Below are 17,232 nucleotides of genomic sequence, written 5' to 3'. Positions count from 1 at the left end.
GCCTCAGCACTGGTAGTGGAAGTCGGTGGGGAAGATGACGCCGTCATGGCGCACCACCAAGATGGGCACGCGCCCACGAGGCAGACCCGAATCGAAGGCTGGCGGCGCCGCGCACACGATCGTTTGCCGCGTGCGCACTTCCACATGCGTGCTCTTCCAGTCGCCAAAGAAGATGAACAGGTTCGGGTGGAAGTTCTCGCCCAGGATGGTCACCAGCCCGGGACTCTGGTCGCCCGCGCCTCCCGCTGCAGCCATGGCCGCCGAGCGGCTATCGCGAGAGGGCGCCACGACGTTGGTGATGATCGGAATCGGCGTGATGGGCTGCGCAGGCGCAGGCACCGTGATCAGATGCGCAATGTTGCTGTCCGTGATCGACGTCTGCGGCTGCGAGCCCCCGACGATCTGCGGCGGCACGTAGAACGAGTGGCGCGCGATGTCGGTGCCCACCACCGTCCAGATGTCCGAGTCGGCCACCTCCACCGACCACATCGCCCCGGGTGCGATGCTCGCCACCGACGAGTCCGACGTCATCGAGTTCGTGTAGGAACCCGTGCGACGCAGGATCTCGACGTCCGAAAGCCCCTGGTTCTGCATACCCACCACCGATAGCGACTGTCCGCGTCGGCGGTTCTTGCTCGCAGCCGCGGCAGCCGCCGCGCGCTCCTTCTGCACCACCACCGAAGACGACACACGTCGCGGCCGCTTCACTTTGCCTCCGTCCGACGATGGCGGTGGTTCCATGCTGCCGGAGGCGTCTTGCGATGACGTCGACGGCGACATCATGCTGCCAGCCCGGCTCGCGCCCAACGAAAAGCGAGTCTGGGCAGCAGCATAGGCAGCAGCCGACGTCGGGCTCGTCGGAAGGAAGCTTCCAGAGACCGGCTCGCCTGCGTCCATGGCCGCCAGGTTCATCGATGTCACCGGCGTCGTCGGCGTCGAAGGTACGCTGTAGCCACTGTTGCCCATCCACTTGCGCGGCTCGCTGGGACGATGCATGCCCACCGACTCGTTCAGGCACGCCAAGAACGGCCCGCTCTGACCCGGCGACATGGACTCGCCAGACTCGTCCATCGGCCGCGGCACCGACGCCGATGGATCTTCGAGCACTTCAAGCGCAATCTTGTGCAGCTGAGACACGGGATCGCCAAAGGCCTCGCGCGAGATCGACTCGGTCGGTCCGGCAGACGCACCGCCTAGCACCGTCGTACCCTTCTCCACCTTGCGCACCACCATCACTGGGCTCACAACCGCCGTGTTGAGGCACTGTAGCACGATCGGCTGGTTGTAGTGGATCGTCATCTGCGAGCTCGTCAGCCCCACTGTAGGAAGCGCGTTCGGCGGCGGCGGCGGGTAGCCCTTGACGGGAGGCTGAAGTGGCTCCGACGGCGTCGCATCGGCCCTTTGGTTTGGATCGACCAAGTAGATGACAAACGGATCCCAGCTCGACATCTTGGCGACGAAGCAGCTCGGAGGCTCTTGACCTTTCTGATCTCGCGGATTCATGTTGAGAAACGGCTGGTTGTCCGAACCCTTGAACCACGACGGCGCGCCTGAGACGCACAGGTATCGAGTCGAGACCGTCTGGGAGCGCAGGCGGTGGAAGAGCGAGATGACGGAGCCGTGGTTGACGCAGAGCTCCGTGTTGCGAGACGACTGTCGCTTCTTGCTGGGCTTGCTAATCACCTTGATCGGGCGGCTGGGGAAGGTGCCCAGCAAACGTCGATCCATGGGCGAGGAGCCAGGCACCGAGATCGAGACGAGCGCCTCTACGTGGCGTCTCTTTTCGTCCACGTCCGATATGTAGAGCTGCTTGCCAATGCATCGGCCGGAGATGGCCATCTCTGAAGACGGGTTGCCCACGTCGATGAGACGACCGCTGCTCGAGGCCCACTCGAGGGCGCCGTCCTGAATACCCGGTTCGCCGCTGATGTTGATCGTAACGCGCGGAGGCGAGAGCACCGTCGGGGTCTGATCGACATCCATGGGACCTGCTTGGGAAAACGGCTTTGCAGGCGCGGGGCAGGCGTTCCACCAGCTGCTTCCGATCAGGATCACCAGAGGCGGCGGGCACAGGAAGCGCTTCTCGGCACCGTAGCTCTTTTGAGCGACGCGCGTGGTCATGATGAGCACGTTGCGCTCACCCAGACCCAGACGACTGGGCGTCGAGATGTATTGGCGGATATAGTCTTCGATGAAGGCCGAACAGTCGCCAAAGTTGCGCTCGGTGACGCCTAGGCCGTGGATCTGGCGCAGACGGTTCATCTCGGCCATCGAGACTTGCTGGTAGAGGCTGGGACGCATGTTGGGAGGGAAGGGCATCTGGCTTCGGAAGTGCGGCGGCGTATCCATGGGCAGTGGCTGCACCTGATCTGGATGGCTGCGCTGCAGGACGAGCGGTGGTTGACCGGCCAAGTGCTGGTGGTGCTGAGGCTGGTGCTGGTGCAAGTGCTGGGAGAGCTGCTGCTGCTGATGGTGGTGGTGGTGTTGTTGTTGCGCATGGAAGGGAGCGTCGATGTGCATGCCGTCCTGCGCCTGTCTCGACATCAAGCTAGGACGGCCATCGGCACCGAACGAGACATCTTCCTCCTCCTCTACGATGGTGGGAGTGCTGTGACCCTCGCGCTGGTGTGATGCTGTCGGAGGGCCAGAGCTGATGGATGCACTGTTGGCGAGCGCCGACGAGAGCCGCTGTTCGTTGAAGCCGGCCATGTCGAATCCGTCCGAGGTGAGACTGCCGGACGAGCTGAAATGCTGCGTCGTCTCGATCGACGGAGAGAAGAAGGGCATCATCGCCGACGCATGCGAGCCAAAGTGGGCCTGTGGCGAGTATTGGGATTGAGCAGGCGAGGTGAGCGTCGGGCTGAACTGCTGCATCTGCGGCGTCTGGAAGCCGGGCCCCGAGTAAGGCGCTCGGAAGCTCTGCGATTGGGCCATCTGAGGTTGCACGGGGCTCCACGGCTCCATGGCCGACGGTCCGGCAGGATGGCGCGGACTGGAGAGGTGCGCCGACATGGCCGGGCTCTGCATTTGGCCGAGGTTCTGCACGCTACGACTCTGCGAGAGTCCAAAGAGCGGCGAGCCGGTGCCGGTATTGTACGAGGCTATCTCGCTCTGCATGCTGGTGGTGCGCGTCAATGCCGAGACTGGTCGCACGGCCACGCCGCTACCCGAGCTGGATCGAGGCCGGTTGGCAAAGGATGCCTGAGCGTCGCTACCGGATGCAGTGCCCGTGCCAGCCGAGGAGGTGAAGCTGGCGACCGACTTGAGACCGCGACTTGCTGGACGACTGCCAGGCCGGGAGGAGAAAGCGCCGGAGAGTGTCGAGCTCGGACTGTAGTGGCCGCCTGTGAGTTGCGACACCACGGGCGAGCTGGGCGATGCAGGAACGCCGAGATGAGCAGAAGCTGGCCCCAGCCTGTCGGGCACACTGGCTAGACCAACGACGCTCTCTGCCTGAGCCGGCTGCGGTCGGTTGGACATGTAGGCGGCAGCGTGCTGTGCAGCCGAAGACGGCGAGCGCGCGGAGGCGCCTTGATTGAGATAGCTGGACTCGGTGCCAAAGGCAGGCATGAGACCAGGGGCGGCAGTCTGGCCGGAAGCCTCGTCGAGCGATGCATCTCTGGCGAGGTCGGCCTGGTGCTGCTGCATGGGGTCCTGGCCGTGGAAAGAGGCAGAGTCGAACTGGGGCAGGGGCGCAAAACGGGTCTGGAGCGCCTGCGGGGTGGAGGCGTGGCCGGTGCCGGCCGAAGTCGGATCCGCGACCTGAGGGAGGTGCAGGCCAGACTGCGACGCTTCCATGTATGCGCTCGAAGGGACGGAAGACATGTCGATCTTGAGCGCGGCTGGACGCGCAGCCCTCTGCAAGCCCGGAGAGACGCTGGAGTTGGAGGCTTCTGGCTGGCTTGCGTCCGAGGGACGCATGGGATCTGACCAGCCCTGCTCGGAGCCGCTGGGAGGCCGGGAGGGGTAGTGGTCCTGCTGCTGCATGAGAAACTGGGAGCTGTTGTGAGACGTCTGCGAAGATGGGTGCATCGCACCTTGATCCAAGCCCGGAGCAAAAGGTTGGGCCTGGCCGCCAGCATGTTGGTGATCGAGATGAAAGCCGGAGCCGTGCATGGCGACTGCGGAGCCGTCGAGGAAGAGTGGTGGGCCGGAGTGCGCATCGGCTGCGCGCTCTGGCGTGTTGGCGGTGATGGCATTGACGGCGTGGGAAGGTGGTTGTTGCATCTCGTGCGGTGGCTGAGATGAATGATGTGAATGCCGGGACTGTTGCGAGAGGGAGAGCTGTTGTTGGTGCTGGTGCTGTTGGTGACTTTGGTCGTGAGGCTGTGGCTGATGTGTCATGTCGCGGTGTTGTTGTTGTGGTTGATGTTGCTGTTGCTGCTGCGAGGGATGCAAATGTTGATGCTGGTTCTGCGGCAAATGTGACTGGTGGAGCTGCTGTTGCTGCATGCCGAACGCGAACGGCGCCGTTGCCGAGCCTGGGGCTCCGTTGGATCTACTGGCGGACGCGCCAGGATAGACGTCGGAGCTGTTGTCGGCGGAGGATGGATAGGCTGCGGGAGAAGCGTCGTAGGTCATGGATGCGTGGGAAGCGGGGCGATTCTGAGCATCGTGCGCCATTTGAGCCTCGAGGCTGAGGTCGGGGGATGGATGTGCGGACGCGTCCTGGGACCATGTTGGCTGAAACATGGTTGGCGTGCCGCTCGAAGGGCCAGGCTAGCGGGAGAGAGGGGGAGGGGGACGCTGGCGCGGAGGGGAGGTGGACGCAAGGCAGCACGACCACCGAAAATCCACGAGCGTTCCGGAGCTGGTTGCGGAGGATCTAGGGGTGGAAGAGAAGCGGACGGGTGCCAGCTGGCGTTGAGGAAGGATGCGGCTGACTGTAGTCAGACATCTAGCACGCGCGTAGCGGCAGCTCTCCAAGGGCAGGGCGGGGGGGAGCAGGGGCCAAGACGAGCGAGACGGACGCCGTGCTGACGGAACGGGACCGAGGCAGCGGGCGGGAGTGCGTCAAGATGAGTCGAGCGGAGGGAGGCGAGAGATGAGACGTCTGGCAATGCGGGCCAAGGAGTGAGGCTTGATGAAGAGCGAGTGGATGTGTTCCTGTGGCACAAATGAAAGCGGCTGGCGATGAGAATGCGCGCGATGCCGCTGTGGTGCGTGAGACGGTCGGTTTGGTGCAACGACGGAGGGAGGGTTGTCGAGTCCGGGTGGCGGGATGAAGGGGGATGCGGGCCTGGAGCGGCAGGCGAGCGTTGGAAGTGGACGTGGACGTGGACGTGGACGTGGACGAGCGGGTGCGCTTGGCAGCAAATGTGGGCGCGGCGCCGGCAAGGGTGATGTCGAGCCGAATGCGTGCGTAGTGTGCGAAAGCGTGCGAAAGCGTGCGAAGTTGCAATGGACGTGCAAAGGGTGCAGAGGTACGGGCGTCGTGCCAAGAGGATGGAGAGGGTGGGGAGCGATGATTCGAGATGCTCCCGCAAGCTCGAAGCTTGAGTGGGTGGGATGAAGTGAAGCCAGGTGGTTTGAAGGTAAGAGAGGGAGTCGGAGGCGGAGGAGTCCGAGTGCCGGGGCTTGGCTATGTTCAGCCACGAAAGGCGGCGTGGGGCTCGATTCGATACGAAACGAGGCGGGCCGGACGATGTGGAGCCCGACGCTTTGGAGTGATGGGATGGGCGTCTGCACGCTGATGAGCCGAGGTATGAGATGAGGAGGAGGGGATTGCGGGTGGTGGTGATGAGGAGGAGGAGGAGGAGGGGGAGGAAATGCGGAAGACGAGCCGACAGTCGGAAGCTGCTGAGAGCGGAGGCTGAGCGGAGGCGGAGCGGAGGCTGGTGGTGAGGAGGTGCCAAGAGCAGGTGGCCCGAGTGAAAGCGCGTGCGGACGGTGGTGCCGATTGGAGCTCGTGCGGCAGCGGCAGCAGCACAATGGCGACCTGGCGATTTTACGCTTCCTGTCAAAACGGTCACCAATCTGAGCGGCGGAGACACCGAAGGCGAGACCCCAGCGGACGTGCGGACGTGCGGACGTGTGGTCGAGCGGTCGAGCGGACGAGCGGCTGAGCGAGCGGATGGCGGCGGGCGCTTGGGTCTGTCAATTGTGCAAGTTGAAGCGCTCGCCAGGATTTTTGGCAGCCTCGCTTTGGCAGGTCGAGGCCAGGCAGCCAGCCATCCAAGGCTCTCAGGGCCCAGCTTGAGCGCTTCGGTTCAAAGGCGGTTCGCGCGCTGGCTCGGCAGTCTTGAGAGCAGTGTTGCACTTTTGGCGTCTTCTTTCCAATTTGGGCCTAGCGCCATCCCAGCTCGCCCTGAAATTCCAACAAAAAAACGGTAACTTACCGCTGTCTGCCCGTCTGCTGTCTGCCTGTCTATCCGTCTCGAGACCTTGCCGCTGCGGGAGAGCCGAATCGAGCTCCAGGCGAAAGCGTGCATGTGTGTGTGGTGCGTGTGCGTGGACCGCCTCCTTGTCGGCTCGTCCCGATGAACCGCTCAGCCATGCTTTGCTTTGCTATGCTAGGCCAGGCCAGTCTCGGCCCGTCTCGCCCTCTCTGGCCCGTTTGCTTGGTGTGGGTGGGCCAGCTGTCGGCCAGCGTCCGAATTCATCGCCTCGAGTTGCGGCGGCTAAGTTAGTCGTCCGTGGGCTGCGAGCGAGCCTTGCGCCAGCCGGGCCATCGATACCGCTGCCGCGAGTTTCACGCGGTGGCAACCGACTCACTGATCGACCGCGCCGCAACACCTGCTCTGTCTCTCTCTCCTGCCTATCTCGGCCCTCTTGGAAAATCGCTCGGACGAAGAGAAATTTCAGACGCGAACTCGCCCGACCCTGCGCCGCCCAGTCCGCGGCTTCCATGCGATTTTTTTGAGAGAAGTGGCCTGTGCGAGACGTGCTGATCGGCATCGGAGACCCCTTTGGCTAGGATCGCCGATCGCTCTCTCCCGTGCCCGACTTTGTGTTCGCAGTCGCTCGCTCAATGTCGGGCCGCCGCCGCCGACGTGCCGAGTCTGGCCCCCTTGATAGGTGCTTGCCCTTCAGTCTCTGATATGACGATGAACATGCAACACGCTTCTCCGCTGTGGCAAGATAGGCACAGCAGTTGGAATTGTTATCCCCTTTTTGTGACAGCATTTTACGGGCAGAATTTGTGCAAAATTGGTCGTGCTGTCCAGGTTCATCCGAGCATCGCGAACCCGGGCTGCAGGGTGCATTGTCCGTCCATCCAGCTCCACTGCGACAAAGAACAACAGCTGCGAGAAGAGCACGCGAGAGCAAACAGGCGCTGTGAATGGCATCGATGGAGCGCCGATGGATCAACGCGGCGGCCGAGGTGGCATGGAGCGAGCGCATCGGCTAAATCAATGCCTACGAAGGGCGGAACGAGAGATCATACTCGACTGTAACTTACCTCACGCAGCAAGGCCGGACGGGGCCACAATGCAGAATGCGGGGTTGGCCAAAGGGGAGGTCCAGGTCCGGGATGCAATCGATTCGCACGGCCAACCGGAGAGCCGAGCCACCGACTGCACCGGCAAACGAGATACGCAGCTCCCGCCGCACAAGCACCGGTCAACCGCTCATTGTCAAGGTGGGGGGGGGGGGGGGGGGGGGTGGGAGCCAACCCACCTCGCGAGAGAGCAAAGTGTCGAGCGTATGTTGAGCGGGCGTCGAAGCGGACACGTGCTGCACCTCCTCTGTAGCCGGATCATTCCTCGGCCCAATCCGAAAGCCAGGTGCATGCTACTCTACACGACACAACGGACGGGTCAGGTCGAGTGGAGAGAGGCTTGGTGGTGGTGGCAAGGTCACTTGACTTGGCAAAGAGGCGCAGATGGATGTCACGGAGAGTTTTTTTCGGTGGACCTGGCCGGCTGGATGAGTGCCGGCGCATGGTGTACTTTGGCGCGGGTCTTTGGGTGCTTCTGCCCGGTTGGTCCGAATGCTCCGCTCGGCTCGCTGCGCCAGGGGGCCCCAAAGTGAGAGAGGGGGAAAAAGATAAAAAAAATCCGAAGCTTCTTTTTTGGCTCAGGCGGGGTGCGTGGGGTGGGCGCAGCTCGCGTAGCATTTGGGCCGGGCCCCTTCTGCGCTGCAGAGCGCGAGCATCGCTGAATGTGCCTTGCAACGATCCGCGCGCCCTCGTGGCGGTGGGGTGGGGGGGCCAAGACATGCGCACTCTAGCTCGCCTCCCACTTCCACCTGCCGTGCCAGAGGGGGGGTGGTTGCATTGCGCCATTTCGCCTCTGCTCGATGCATCCATGTCGGTCTCAGTACTGAACAGTACGTTCGGTGTCGGCGCATGGCTGGATGGACCGAGGAATGAGTTCGGACAAGGCCGCTCGGCGGGTCTTCGGTCGAGGGCGAGATGGGCGAGAGATGAATGCGAGGAAAAGGAGAAATTTGGAGCGGGAATGGATCCAAAGGGCTCCTCCGGCTTGGCTCGGCCTGGTGCCTTTTGCCCCGCCCGCTCAATGGCTCGGCTGGCTCTGTCTCGAGCTCGCTTCGAGAGTGGGTTCAAGCCCCAGGGCGGGGGATCCCCGCAACCACCCCAACGCGAGCCACGAGCCAATTCATGGCTCTCGTAGATTTCGGATTTTCTCCGTTTTCCGCGCCCTAAATTTCGCATGGCGTGCGGCTTCGGTCCATCCGGCTGGGGGCAAAGTGCCTTGCACTTGGGCTCAGCTGCACGGCTGCATGGCTGCGACTGTACAGCAGGCAACAGGCAGCAGGAACAGGATCAGCATCATCAGCAGCAGCAGCAGCACGGCCATCTCGTCTCCCCCTTCCTTTGGTGACTTTTGGATTGTTGGTGCGGGGCTGACTGTCGTGCTGCGCTCTGGCTCAGTGTGCTGTGCTTCGCAGATTGTACCTGCCGCCGCCGCCGCCTCCGCTGCTGCCTTTGCTCCAGGAACGTCCGAGATCAAGCGCAAAACCGAAACGTTTGGCAACAACTCGAAACCTTTGTCGAGCCTGTCTTGTGCGGGGATGCCGCTTGACCCCTCCCAGGCTCAGTAAACCAGTTGTCTCGGTGCGGCCATTTTGTGCCCGACTCGTCCGTCGTCCGCTCTCCTCCCTGCCTGCCTCCCTCTTTCTCTCTCTATTTGCCCGTCTCGGCTTGACTCTCCCTGCCCTCACGGCTGCCTCGTGGCCCTCTGGCACAGATTACCGCCGCAACCCTCTCTCTCTCTCTCCCTCTCAACCCCGCTTCTGCAGCAAGGCAAAGCAAAGCAACCCCTCTCTCTCTCTCTCCCATCCCCATCCTCCCCCTCCCCTTCCTCCCCTCCCCTCCCYCCGCCACGTCTACATCCACATCCATACCTCACAATCCATCCGTCCCGCCGTTTCGTCATTGTGTTATACCTCCCCTCCCACCCATCTTGGCAGCTGTCGTCGACAAAGCCGAATCGGGCACACGACACATTGCAGCCTCGCTCAGCAGCACATCCAACTGCGACCTCTTCCCCGACCACTTGGAGCCACTTGGAGCCTCTACCAGATCGACCAGGCACTGCAGTCCATCCTCGTAAAGCCATCCACTCGCAGGCCGCGCTTCCCGGCCACCCTTCGCAGCCATGGTCGAGTCCGAAGGCCGCGCTGCCCCGCCCAGGGCCAAGCTCCCGCCGTTGAGCCCTTCACTGACGCGCCACTCGGACGGCTTCCCGTCCACCTCGTCGCTCGGCCACGTTCAGCGCTCGCCTCCCCAGCTCCATGCGCCGCCGTCCAAGCTGCCACCACCCATGCCCACTCGCCTCCACTCCTACCACCACCCCATCTCCGCCTCCTACGCATCGTCCAACTCTTCCCTCCACGATCGCAACCGACAGCCTCCACCCCCGCTCTGGCACGAGCATCGCTCGCCCCCGCTCGAACATCGCTCGTCTGACTTTTCGCGTCATCTGCCACCCCTCTCCTCCTCCTCGTCCTCCTCCAACTCTGCCACATCCGCACTGCCATCCTCGGCCTCCACCAACGCTTTTCAGCTGCCCTCCCTCTCGGCCAGTCTGCCTTCCTCCACCAGCTGGCACGGCCGCGAAGCACAACGCGCTCCATCCCTCCACGCCACCTCGTTTCGCACATCCAGGGATCCCTCCGCCGCCAACCTCGACTCGCGAAAAGATACCAAGCTGCCGTCGCTCTCGGGTCATTTCGGCGACCAGCATGCGCCACGTCCTCCTGCCTCGGATGCCGCAAGCGCCGGCCTCGTCTCGCCCAGCGCCGAAGAGCCTTCGCCAGCGGCACGCAAGCCCGCCAAGGCGCACGTTCCCTCGGCCTGCCTCAACTGCAAGCGTGCTCATCTGGCCTGCGACGTGGGCAGGCCGTGCCGCCGCTGCATCAACCTCGGCAAGAGCGACACCTGCATCGACGTCCAACACAAGAAGCGCGGTCGTCCACGCCTCAAGGATCGCCCCGCATCGCAGACCGCCGTATCCACGCTCCAGACGCAAAGAGCGACGTCTCCGGCTCGCCCGCCTCGGCGTCCTACGCGCGCCAGTCGCCCGGCTCCGAGTCGGGCTACTTTCGCTCACCCACACGCACCTCGGAGCTGCTCTCGCCTCCGCTCCTCTCGTCGTCGGCGGCGGTGATGCACGTCTCGGGCGCCACCCACGGCTCGTCGATGCATCCACGCAGCGCCTCCAACTCGGTCTCGGCGTCCAGCTATCCCTTTTCGCGCCCCGACCATCTGCGCCGTCCCACCGATACGGCCAGCCACGCCGTCAGCCACGCCGCATCCTCGTGGTCGTATCAGCCCGCATCGCACGCAGCGCGCGATACGCCCGCACACACCTTGTCGCCGCCACTCATGGGTGCGCGCCAACACTCGCACTCGCTCTCGTACGAACACCACTATCCATACTACCATCCTCAGCACGCGCAGCAGCACCAGCAGCAGCACCAGCAGCAGCACTCGCAACCGTCGGCTCACGGCCACGCGCATCACGCGTCGGCTTCGTCGAGCGGCATGTATCACGCAGGAGCGGGCACGGACGCCTCGGATGCGGGTTTCTCCGCAGTGGTAACGATGATCTGCTCGACCAACCTGCAATGCGCGCGCATCTCGGACGAGGTGACAGCGCTGCTCGGATACCAGCCGAGCGAGCTCAACGAGCGCTCGCTGTTTGAGCTCGTGCATCCGTCCGAGACGAGCCGATTGCAGGAGATCTGGACGTCGCTCATTGATCCGGTGGGCGTGGTGCCGCAGGCGGTGCCTGCGGCGGCCGAGGTGGTAATGAGCACGCCCGCGGCTCGGCTCATGACGCCGGCGGCAGGCACGATCTTTGTGCAGGAGAACATGCGTCTGCGTCAGCGCAACGGCATGTACGACTTCTACAGCGTGCGGCTGCATCTGGGCGGCGGCTTTGGCGTGGATCTCTACCGACGCGACACGCTCGACCGCGCCTACATTGTGGCGAGCCTGCTCAAGCTCGGCAACGATGCGGTGCATCCTGAACCGGCGCTGCTTCGCTCGCCGTACTCGAACGACGCGGCGCAGTCCGGAGGCTTCCGCACTCCTTCTGCGGGTGCAGCACCGGCGCAGAGCCGCGCCGGCACGGGCCGATGGGAGGCGGACGAGGCGGCATCCATGCGTGCACCTCCGCACACGGCCCAGTCGCCCGACGCTCGCGATGCCAAGCATGCCGACGAGCCCGCACATCAAGCATCAGACAGCGCCAGCCGCGGCGTCAAGCGAAGCAGTGCCGACATGGACGAGGACGAGCCCGATTCGTCCTCACAGACTGCCCCTCCACCGAGCGCACCGGCCTCGAACGGAGCGGCAGCATCGTCGGCATACGGCTCGTCCAAGCACGCAGTCTACTCGCCGCCGCCCGCCATGCGCTCCATGCTGTCGGAACGCTCGCGCGGCACGAGCCGTGATGGAATCTTATGTTGAATGGAATACCACAGGAAACGGCAGCACGACCACAGGCAATGGAGGAACGGAATTCGATGTCTCTATGTATTTCTACGCGTTCTTCCTTAATCGCTCCAGCAACCTTGTTACGTTGATGATAATCTTGACTCTACACTCACGAAGGGTGCGAGCCGTTTGATGCGCTTGTCTTGGTGATGAGTGTGCTTGATGCAGGCGGAAGTTGCAGTGGGGGCCGAGACGTGCCAAACGTCAGCGATGCAGATTCTGCTCCTGCGGAGACGCACAGCGTCCTCGAATCAAACCCTGAAAACCTAAAAATTCTATCGCGGAAAATCCAGACCACCAGAAATGTGGGACGAGTAAAGGCAGAGAAGGAGGCGTCAGAATTTTTGAAAAATGCTCGTCGGCCTCCACGCAGCGCCCAAAAAAGGGCAGAAAAGGGCACAAAAAGACGAAGCACAGCACAGCAGAGCACAGCACAACAGCCGGTGATGAAGTCATATTTAGATCTTCCTTTCTTCCTTTCTTCCGTTCTTCGTCGCGCTCCCCACCTATGCTCCGTCACACTCGCATCAAGAAACGCACAGAGATACGCCGTCGTATCTTTGCTGGAATGTCTGTATAAGCGCCGCGCCAAAGTCTCCAACTCAGCACCGCGCCATCATCAACCCACCGCCCGGCTCCAATCGCTCTCGTATTTATGCCTCCTTGCCCATTCGACTCCAGCCGTCACTCTCAATCAGCCACGGATTAGCACGCCACCATGTCGCTCAACTCTCCCAACCTGGCGCAGCCCGCCAGCGCCAAGTCTGCTCGCCGAAAAAGAAATCGCACGGGACGCCCATCCTTGGTCGATGCCATATCGGATGCGTCGGGAGCATCACCATCCACGCCCGTCAACCGCTTCGCCGCCCGTCAGCATACCAGCTCCTTCTCGCCCTTCAGCTTCGGCTCCCAGAACGATTCACCGCGACCCGCACATCCCGCCTCGCCCTCCGTCATCCTCTTCTCCGGACCCGCACAGCGCGGCTTCGAGCGTGTACACGATGACTCTTTCCCACAGCATCTCCACACGCTCAAGGACCTGGCAAGGGCAAAGTTCAGGTTCGCTCCCTCCGCCCCAGTCGAGATGAGCTACGTCAATCCAGACGGCGTCCTCTGCGACCTCGACGACGAGCAAGACCTCCGCGCGTTCGCTGCCCACGCCAACTCGACGCCCAAGCTCAAGGTCAACGTCACCACCGCCGGCGCCTCGCCTTTGCCTCACGCATCGCAGCCATCGGACGTCTCTTCTCCAAGCGTTCTCAACGCCCGCCGACCTGCTCCTCAAGACGAGCCCACCGAGACGCCAAAACGACAACGGCGAGGCAAGCCCAACGGCACCCCTGCGCAGCCTGCCGCCCAAAACACGCCTCAATTACCCAATGGTATCGATAAGCAAGCGCCACTTCAGTCAAAGGCCGCCGTTGCCTCTTCCACCGATACGACTCACCCTCGAATCGCGCCCACATCGGACAAGGCCAGCGCCGCACCCATCCGCTGGGAAGATCGCGAACCCGCCGCGGCCTTGGTCGCACGTCTGTTTCCCGATCCTGGCTCGCAGCCCACTCCCGCCGCACCCGAACTGGCTCCGCAGTCGCAGCCAGGTACGACCAAGAAGGCCGGGCCACCAAAGCCCTCCACCAAACGCAAACGTGTCAGCAGTCCTCCACAAGCTGCTTTGCCGCCATCCGAGGACTCGTCGCGTGCTGCTGCAGAGCTGCCTTCGTCCCCCACCGTCCCGCTCCTCAAAAAGCGTCGTCAGCGTCCCACCGACGTCACTGAAACGACGGTCCCGGCGACGCAGAAGTCAGCTGCCACCACCACTGCCCCTAACGGAGCTCCTGCTACCACCCCTGCCTCTGTGTCCGCGTTGCCTGACCCGCCAACTGCGGCTCCTGCGGTTCCTGCGGCGTCTCAGCCGACCTTCGCCGCTGAAGCCGCGTCCGCACCGCCGTCCGCTCACGTCGAAACGACAGCTAGCACAGACAAGGAAAGCCAGTCAGCGCCTGCTGCCAAGCAGACCAGGGCTTCGCGTGCAGCTGCACGAGCGGCTTCATCGACACCAGTCTCATCCGCACCAGCTGCTTCCACCGAAAGCACAGCCGTAGAGCCTGCCACACCCGCAGGCGAGACCGTTGCTGAGGCCGCACCTACCGCACAGGCGACTCCTGCTGACGATCCTACTCCGGCTGAAGGAGCCGCCCCTGCTTCTCAATTCACTCCGATCCCCAAGAAGCGTGGTCGTCCGCCGAAGCAAAAGCCAGAGGCTGTAACGAAGGCTGCTGACCCTTCAGCGTCTCAACCGCAGGCCGACACAGAACCGCAGAGCTCGGCAATGCAGCCAGCGGCGGCGCCTGAAGCAGCAGCACCTGCAGCGGCAACTGAGGGAGCAGCTCCAGAAGCACCAGCAGCACCAGCAGCAACGCCGGAGGCATCGGCAGCAACAGCCGCCGAGACAGCCACAGCTGCTTCTCAATCCACGCCCATCCCGAAGAAGCGTGGTCGTCCGCCCAAACAGAAGCCAGAGGCCGCGGCCGAATCTGCTCACTTGCAAGCCGACGCAGCAGCAGCGCCCGCAGCGGCGGCACCTGAATCAGCAGTACCAGCACCGGCACCTGAAGCAACGACGGAAGCATCAGCAGCACCTCCTTCTCAATCCGCCCCGACTCCGAAGAAGCGCGGTCGTCCGTCCAAGCAGCAGCCAGAGGCTGCAACCGAAGCTGTTCACACCTCGGCGGCTGACGCAGCCCCTCAGAGCTCGGCACCGCAGCCAGCAGCGGCGACTGAATCAACAACAGAACCATCAGCAGCACCACCAGCATCCGCAGAAACGGCTGCTGCACAATCAACGCCGATTCCCAAGAAGCGCGGTCGACCGCCCAAGCAGAAGCCCGAGGCCGCGACGGAAGCAGCCGCTGAACCTTCAGCGACTCCGTCGCAAGCCGACGCAGCTCCTCAGAGCTCGACAATGCAGCCAGCAGCGGGATCTGAAGCAGGGGCATCAGTAGTGTCACCTGAAGCAGCAGCATCAGCAGAATCTGCGGTCGCTACGGAAGCATCAGCACCCGTAGCGACCGCAGAAACTGCCTCTGCTGCCTCTCCATCAACCCCACTCCCGAAGAAGCGCGGTCGGCCGCCCAAGCAGAAGCCAGACGCCGTGGCCGCCATCGAAGCTGCTGACACTTCAGCGGCTGACGCAGCTCCTCACAGCTCGGCAACGCAGCCAGAGAGCGGCTCGGTGCTGGCACCACCCACCCCAGTTCCGGCTGCCAAGCCCGCCAGGGTGACTAGGGCCAGTAGGGCTTCCAAGCAAAATGGCGCTGCTGCTGCTGAGAGCCAAACCAACGGCGCCACCAGTTTGTCCGCGTCACCTGACCCGCCGACCGCGTCTGCCGACGCCGCAAACTCGGGCGAGGCGTCTGCGGCTGCTGACGCCGACGCGACGCCCCCGACATCGTCCGCTCCGGTCGTCGCTGTCAACGGCGAAGTCGCTGCAACCAGCAGCCAGGTCGCCGAGCCCACTGCAGCCCAGAAGCGGGCGGCAGCGGCCAGAGAGAAGCGCGCGTCCAAGGCGGCCGAGGTCAAGGCGGCCAAGGAGGCCAAAGCGGCCGCAGAGGCGGCAGAGGCGGCAGCACCGCCCGCCTGTGTCGTGTGCGGCAAGTCGCCCATCCACGAGAGGGAAGAGTGTCCCGTATGGCAGAGTGGAGAGCAAGCGATCCTCGACCTGCTCAACATGTACCGCTACAAGACCAAGATGACCAAGAAGGACAAGGACTGCAAGAAGGAGCTCTATCACTGGCTCGCACTGCAGTTTGGCGCCCCACCCGACGCCGGAGATCTCAGCCAGGCTTCCATTGCGCCGCCCTCGCAGGCGGGGAGCACGGCTCAGCCGGTGGCTGAAGCATCCGCGGTCGATGCATCGCAATCTTCGGTGGCCGATGCGACACGCATACAGGGCGAAGCGTCGACTCAGGACACCGGCACGCAAGCAAGCCAGGCCGTAGCTGCGGCGCCAAAGAAGCGCAAGGCTGCCGCCAAGGCAGCACCAACCAAGGTTGCGGCCGAGATCGATCTTCCGCCTCCGTCTGGCGTTGCCAAGGAGTCCGCAGCGCGAGCGCAGGCCACGCGAGGACGCAAGAAGGCCGAGGTAGCCTCTGCGTCTCCAGCAGACGCACCGATCACCGTGGCGCCGTCGTCGCCGGTACTGCCGCCTGCGGCGCAGCCGCCATCGAGCTACCCCGGCCTAAGGGCGCCGTCCGAGTCGTCCGAGGCGGAACTCGCCACGAGCCCGTTACTGTCGGCTGCGCCGCGCGAGGCGGACGACATGGATGTGGATCCGCTGCCGACGCCCAAGACGTCGGCCGCACAGCAGCTCGAGGAGCGCAAGCGCAGGATGAAGCTCGCCGATCGCACGGCGAGCAAGGCGGCGGCAAAGTCGAAGCGCAACCGGTCGCCGGCATCGAGCCGCTCGGGCTCGTCGTCGTCCGAGACCAGCTCCGACTCGTCGGACGGTGGGGACAGCAGCGACTCGGACGGTGATTCGGCCAACGAGACGCGCGGCGATACGTCGACACGAAGCAAGAGCGGTTCGAGGAAGTCGGCGGCTCGCGCCAAGAAGGGCGCCGCGTCGTCGTCGTCGTCGTCGGCGTCATCGTCGTCGTCGGAGGAGTCGGAGGCGGATTCTTCGGCTGCGGATTCCGACGCGTCGTCCGAGACCGAGACCGAGGCAGAGGCAGAGGAGGCGGCCAAGGCCCCGGCTCGCGCGAGTCAGGCTGGAGGGACACGCGCGCGTCAGCGGGTGAATCCGTTTATGCGCGGGGTGACGCCGGTGTCGACGGGCGCGGGCCAAGCGAGCGCGAGTGCGCCGAGTACGAGCCAGAAGGTGGCGCCGTTTGTGCGGCTGTCGGAGCTCAAGCCGGGGATGCTGCGCCAGAACTCGTCGCAGCCCGGATCGCCGCACAGCACGGGCACCTCGACGCCGCTGAGCGGTGTGGCGCCCGGCGAGACGATCGAAGAGGGCAAAGACGCCGCCGGCTCCGAGGACGAGAGCGACATTTCCGAGTCGTCGTCATCGTCGTCGTCCGAGGACGAGGCGAGTGGTGGGCACGCGCCTGCGCGCACAGGCGCGCGCTCCAAGGCTGGTAGCGACCAGACCAAGCGCGCCGGCGGCACCGCCCGCGGCTCGTCAGCCACACCTTCCGCGCCCGCCAAGACGCGCCGGAGCGTGTTTTCGTACTTCTCACAGTCGTGAAGCTCAGCAATCGTACTTACCCGGTCATGGAACTCAGGAATCATACCCAGTCATTGAAGGTGAGCATTGATCACCA

At 63.9% G+C, this 17,232-nt stretch overlaps 5 protein-coding genes across 5 annotated transcripts; 3 read left to right on the top strand and 2 right to left on the bottom strand.

Annotated features, from left to right (window-relative positions):
• Positions 1-3: 3 nt before the first annotated feature.
• PAN0_021c6004 (LAG1-DNAbind-domain-containing protein) lies at positions 4-4,692 on the bottom strand (the record flags this gene model as incomplete). The annotated part of the gene is made up of 1 exon (XM_014798501.1): positions 4-4,692. One exon carries the CDS (start codon positions 4,690-4,692, stop codon positions 4-6), a length of 4,689 nt encoding a protein of 1,562 aa, XP_014653987.1.
• A 197-nt stretch (positions 4,693-4,889) lies between these two features.
• On the bottom strand, positions 4,890-6,431 carry PAN0_021c6003 (uncharacterized protein; the record flags this gene model as incomplete). The annotated part of the gene is made up of 2 exons (XM_014798500.1): positions 4,890-6,086; positions 6,339-6,431. The coding sequence occupies 2 exons, from the start codon at positions 6,429-6,431 to the stop codon at positions 4,890-4,892; spliced, it is 1,290 nt and encodes a 429-aa protein (XP_014653986.1).
• A 2,254-nt stretch (positions 6,432-8,685) lies between these two features.
• On the top strand, positions 8,686-9,006 carry PAN0_021d6002 (uncharacterized protein; the record flags this gene model as incomplete). Its single annotated transcript, XM_014798499.1, has 1 exon — positions 8,686-9,006. The coding sequence occupies one exon, from the start codon at positions 8,686-8,688 to the stop codon at positions 9,004-9,006; it is 321 nt and encodes a 106-aa protein (XP_014653985.1).
• A 557-nt stretch (positions 9,007-9,563) lies between these two features.
• Positions 9,564-11,881, top strand: PAN0_021d6001 (uncharacterized protein; the record flags this gene model as incomplete). The annotated part of the gene is made up of 2 exons (XM_014798498.1): positions 9,564-10,374; positions 10,431-11,881. 2 exons carry the CDS (start codon positions 9,564-9,566, stop codon positions 11,879-11,881), a joined length of 2,262 nt encoding a protein of 753 aa, XP_014653984.1.
• Positions 11,882-12,626: 745 nt separating this feature from the next.
• Positions 12,627-17,156, top strand: PAN0_021d6000 (uncharacterized protein; the record flags this gene model as incomplete). The annotated part of the gene is made up of 1 exon (XM_014798497.1): positions 12,627-17,156. The coding sequence occupies one exon, from the start codon at positions 12,627-12,629 to the stop codon at positions 17,154-17,156; it is 4,530 nt and encodes a 1,509-aa protein (XP_014653983.1).
• Positions 17,157-17,232: the final 76 nt, after the last annotated feature.

This window comes from Moesziomyces antarcticus, assembly GCF_000747765.1.
Source record: "Moesziomyces antarcticus DNA, scaffold: scaffold_v10021, strain JCM 10317, whole genome shotgun sequence".
NCBI lineage: Eukaryota > Fungi > Basidiomycota > Ustilaginomycetes > Ustilaginales > Ustilaginaceae > Moesziomyces > Moesziomyces antarcticus.
This window is presented reverse-complemented; position numbering and strand designations above follow the sequence as displayed.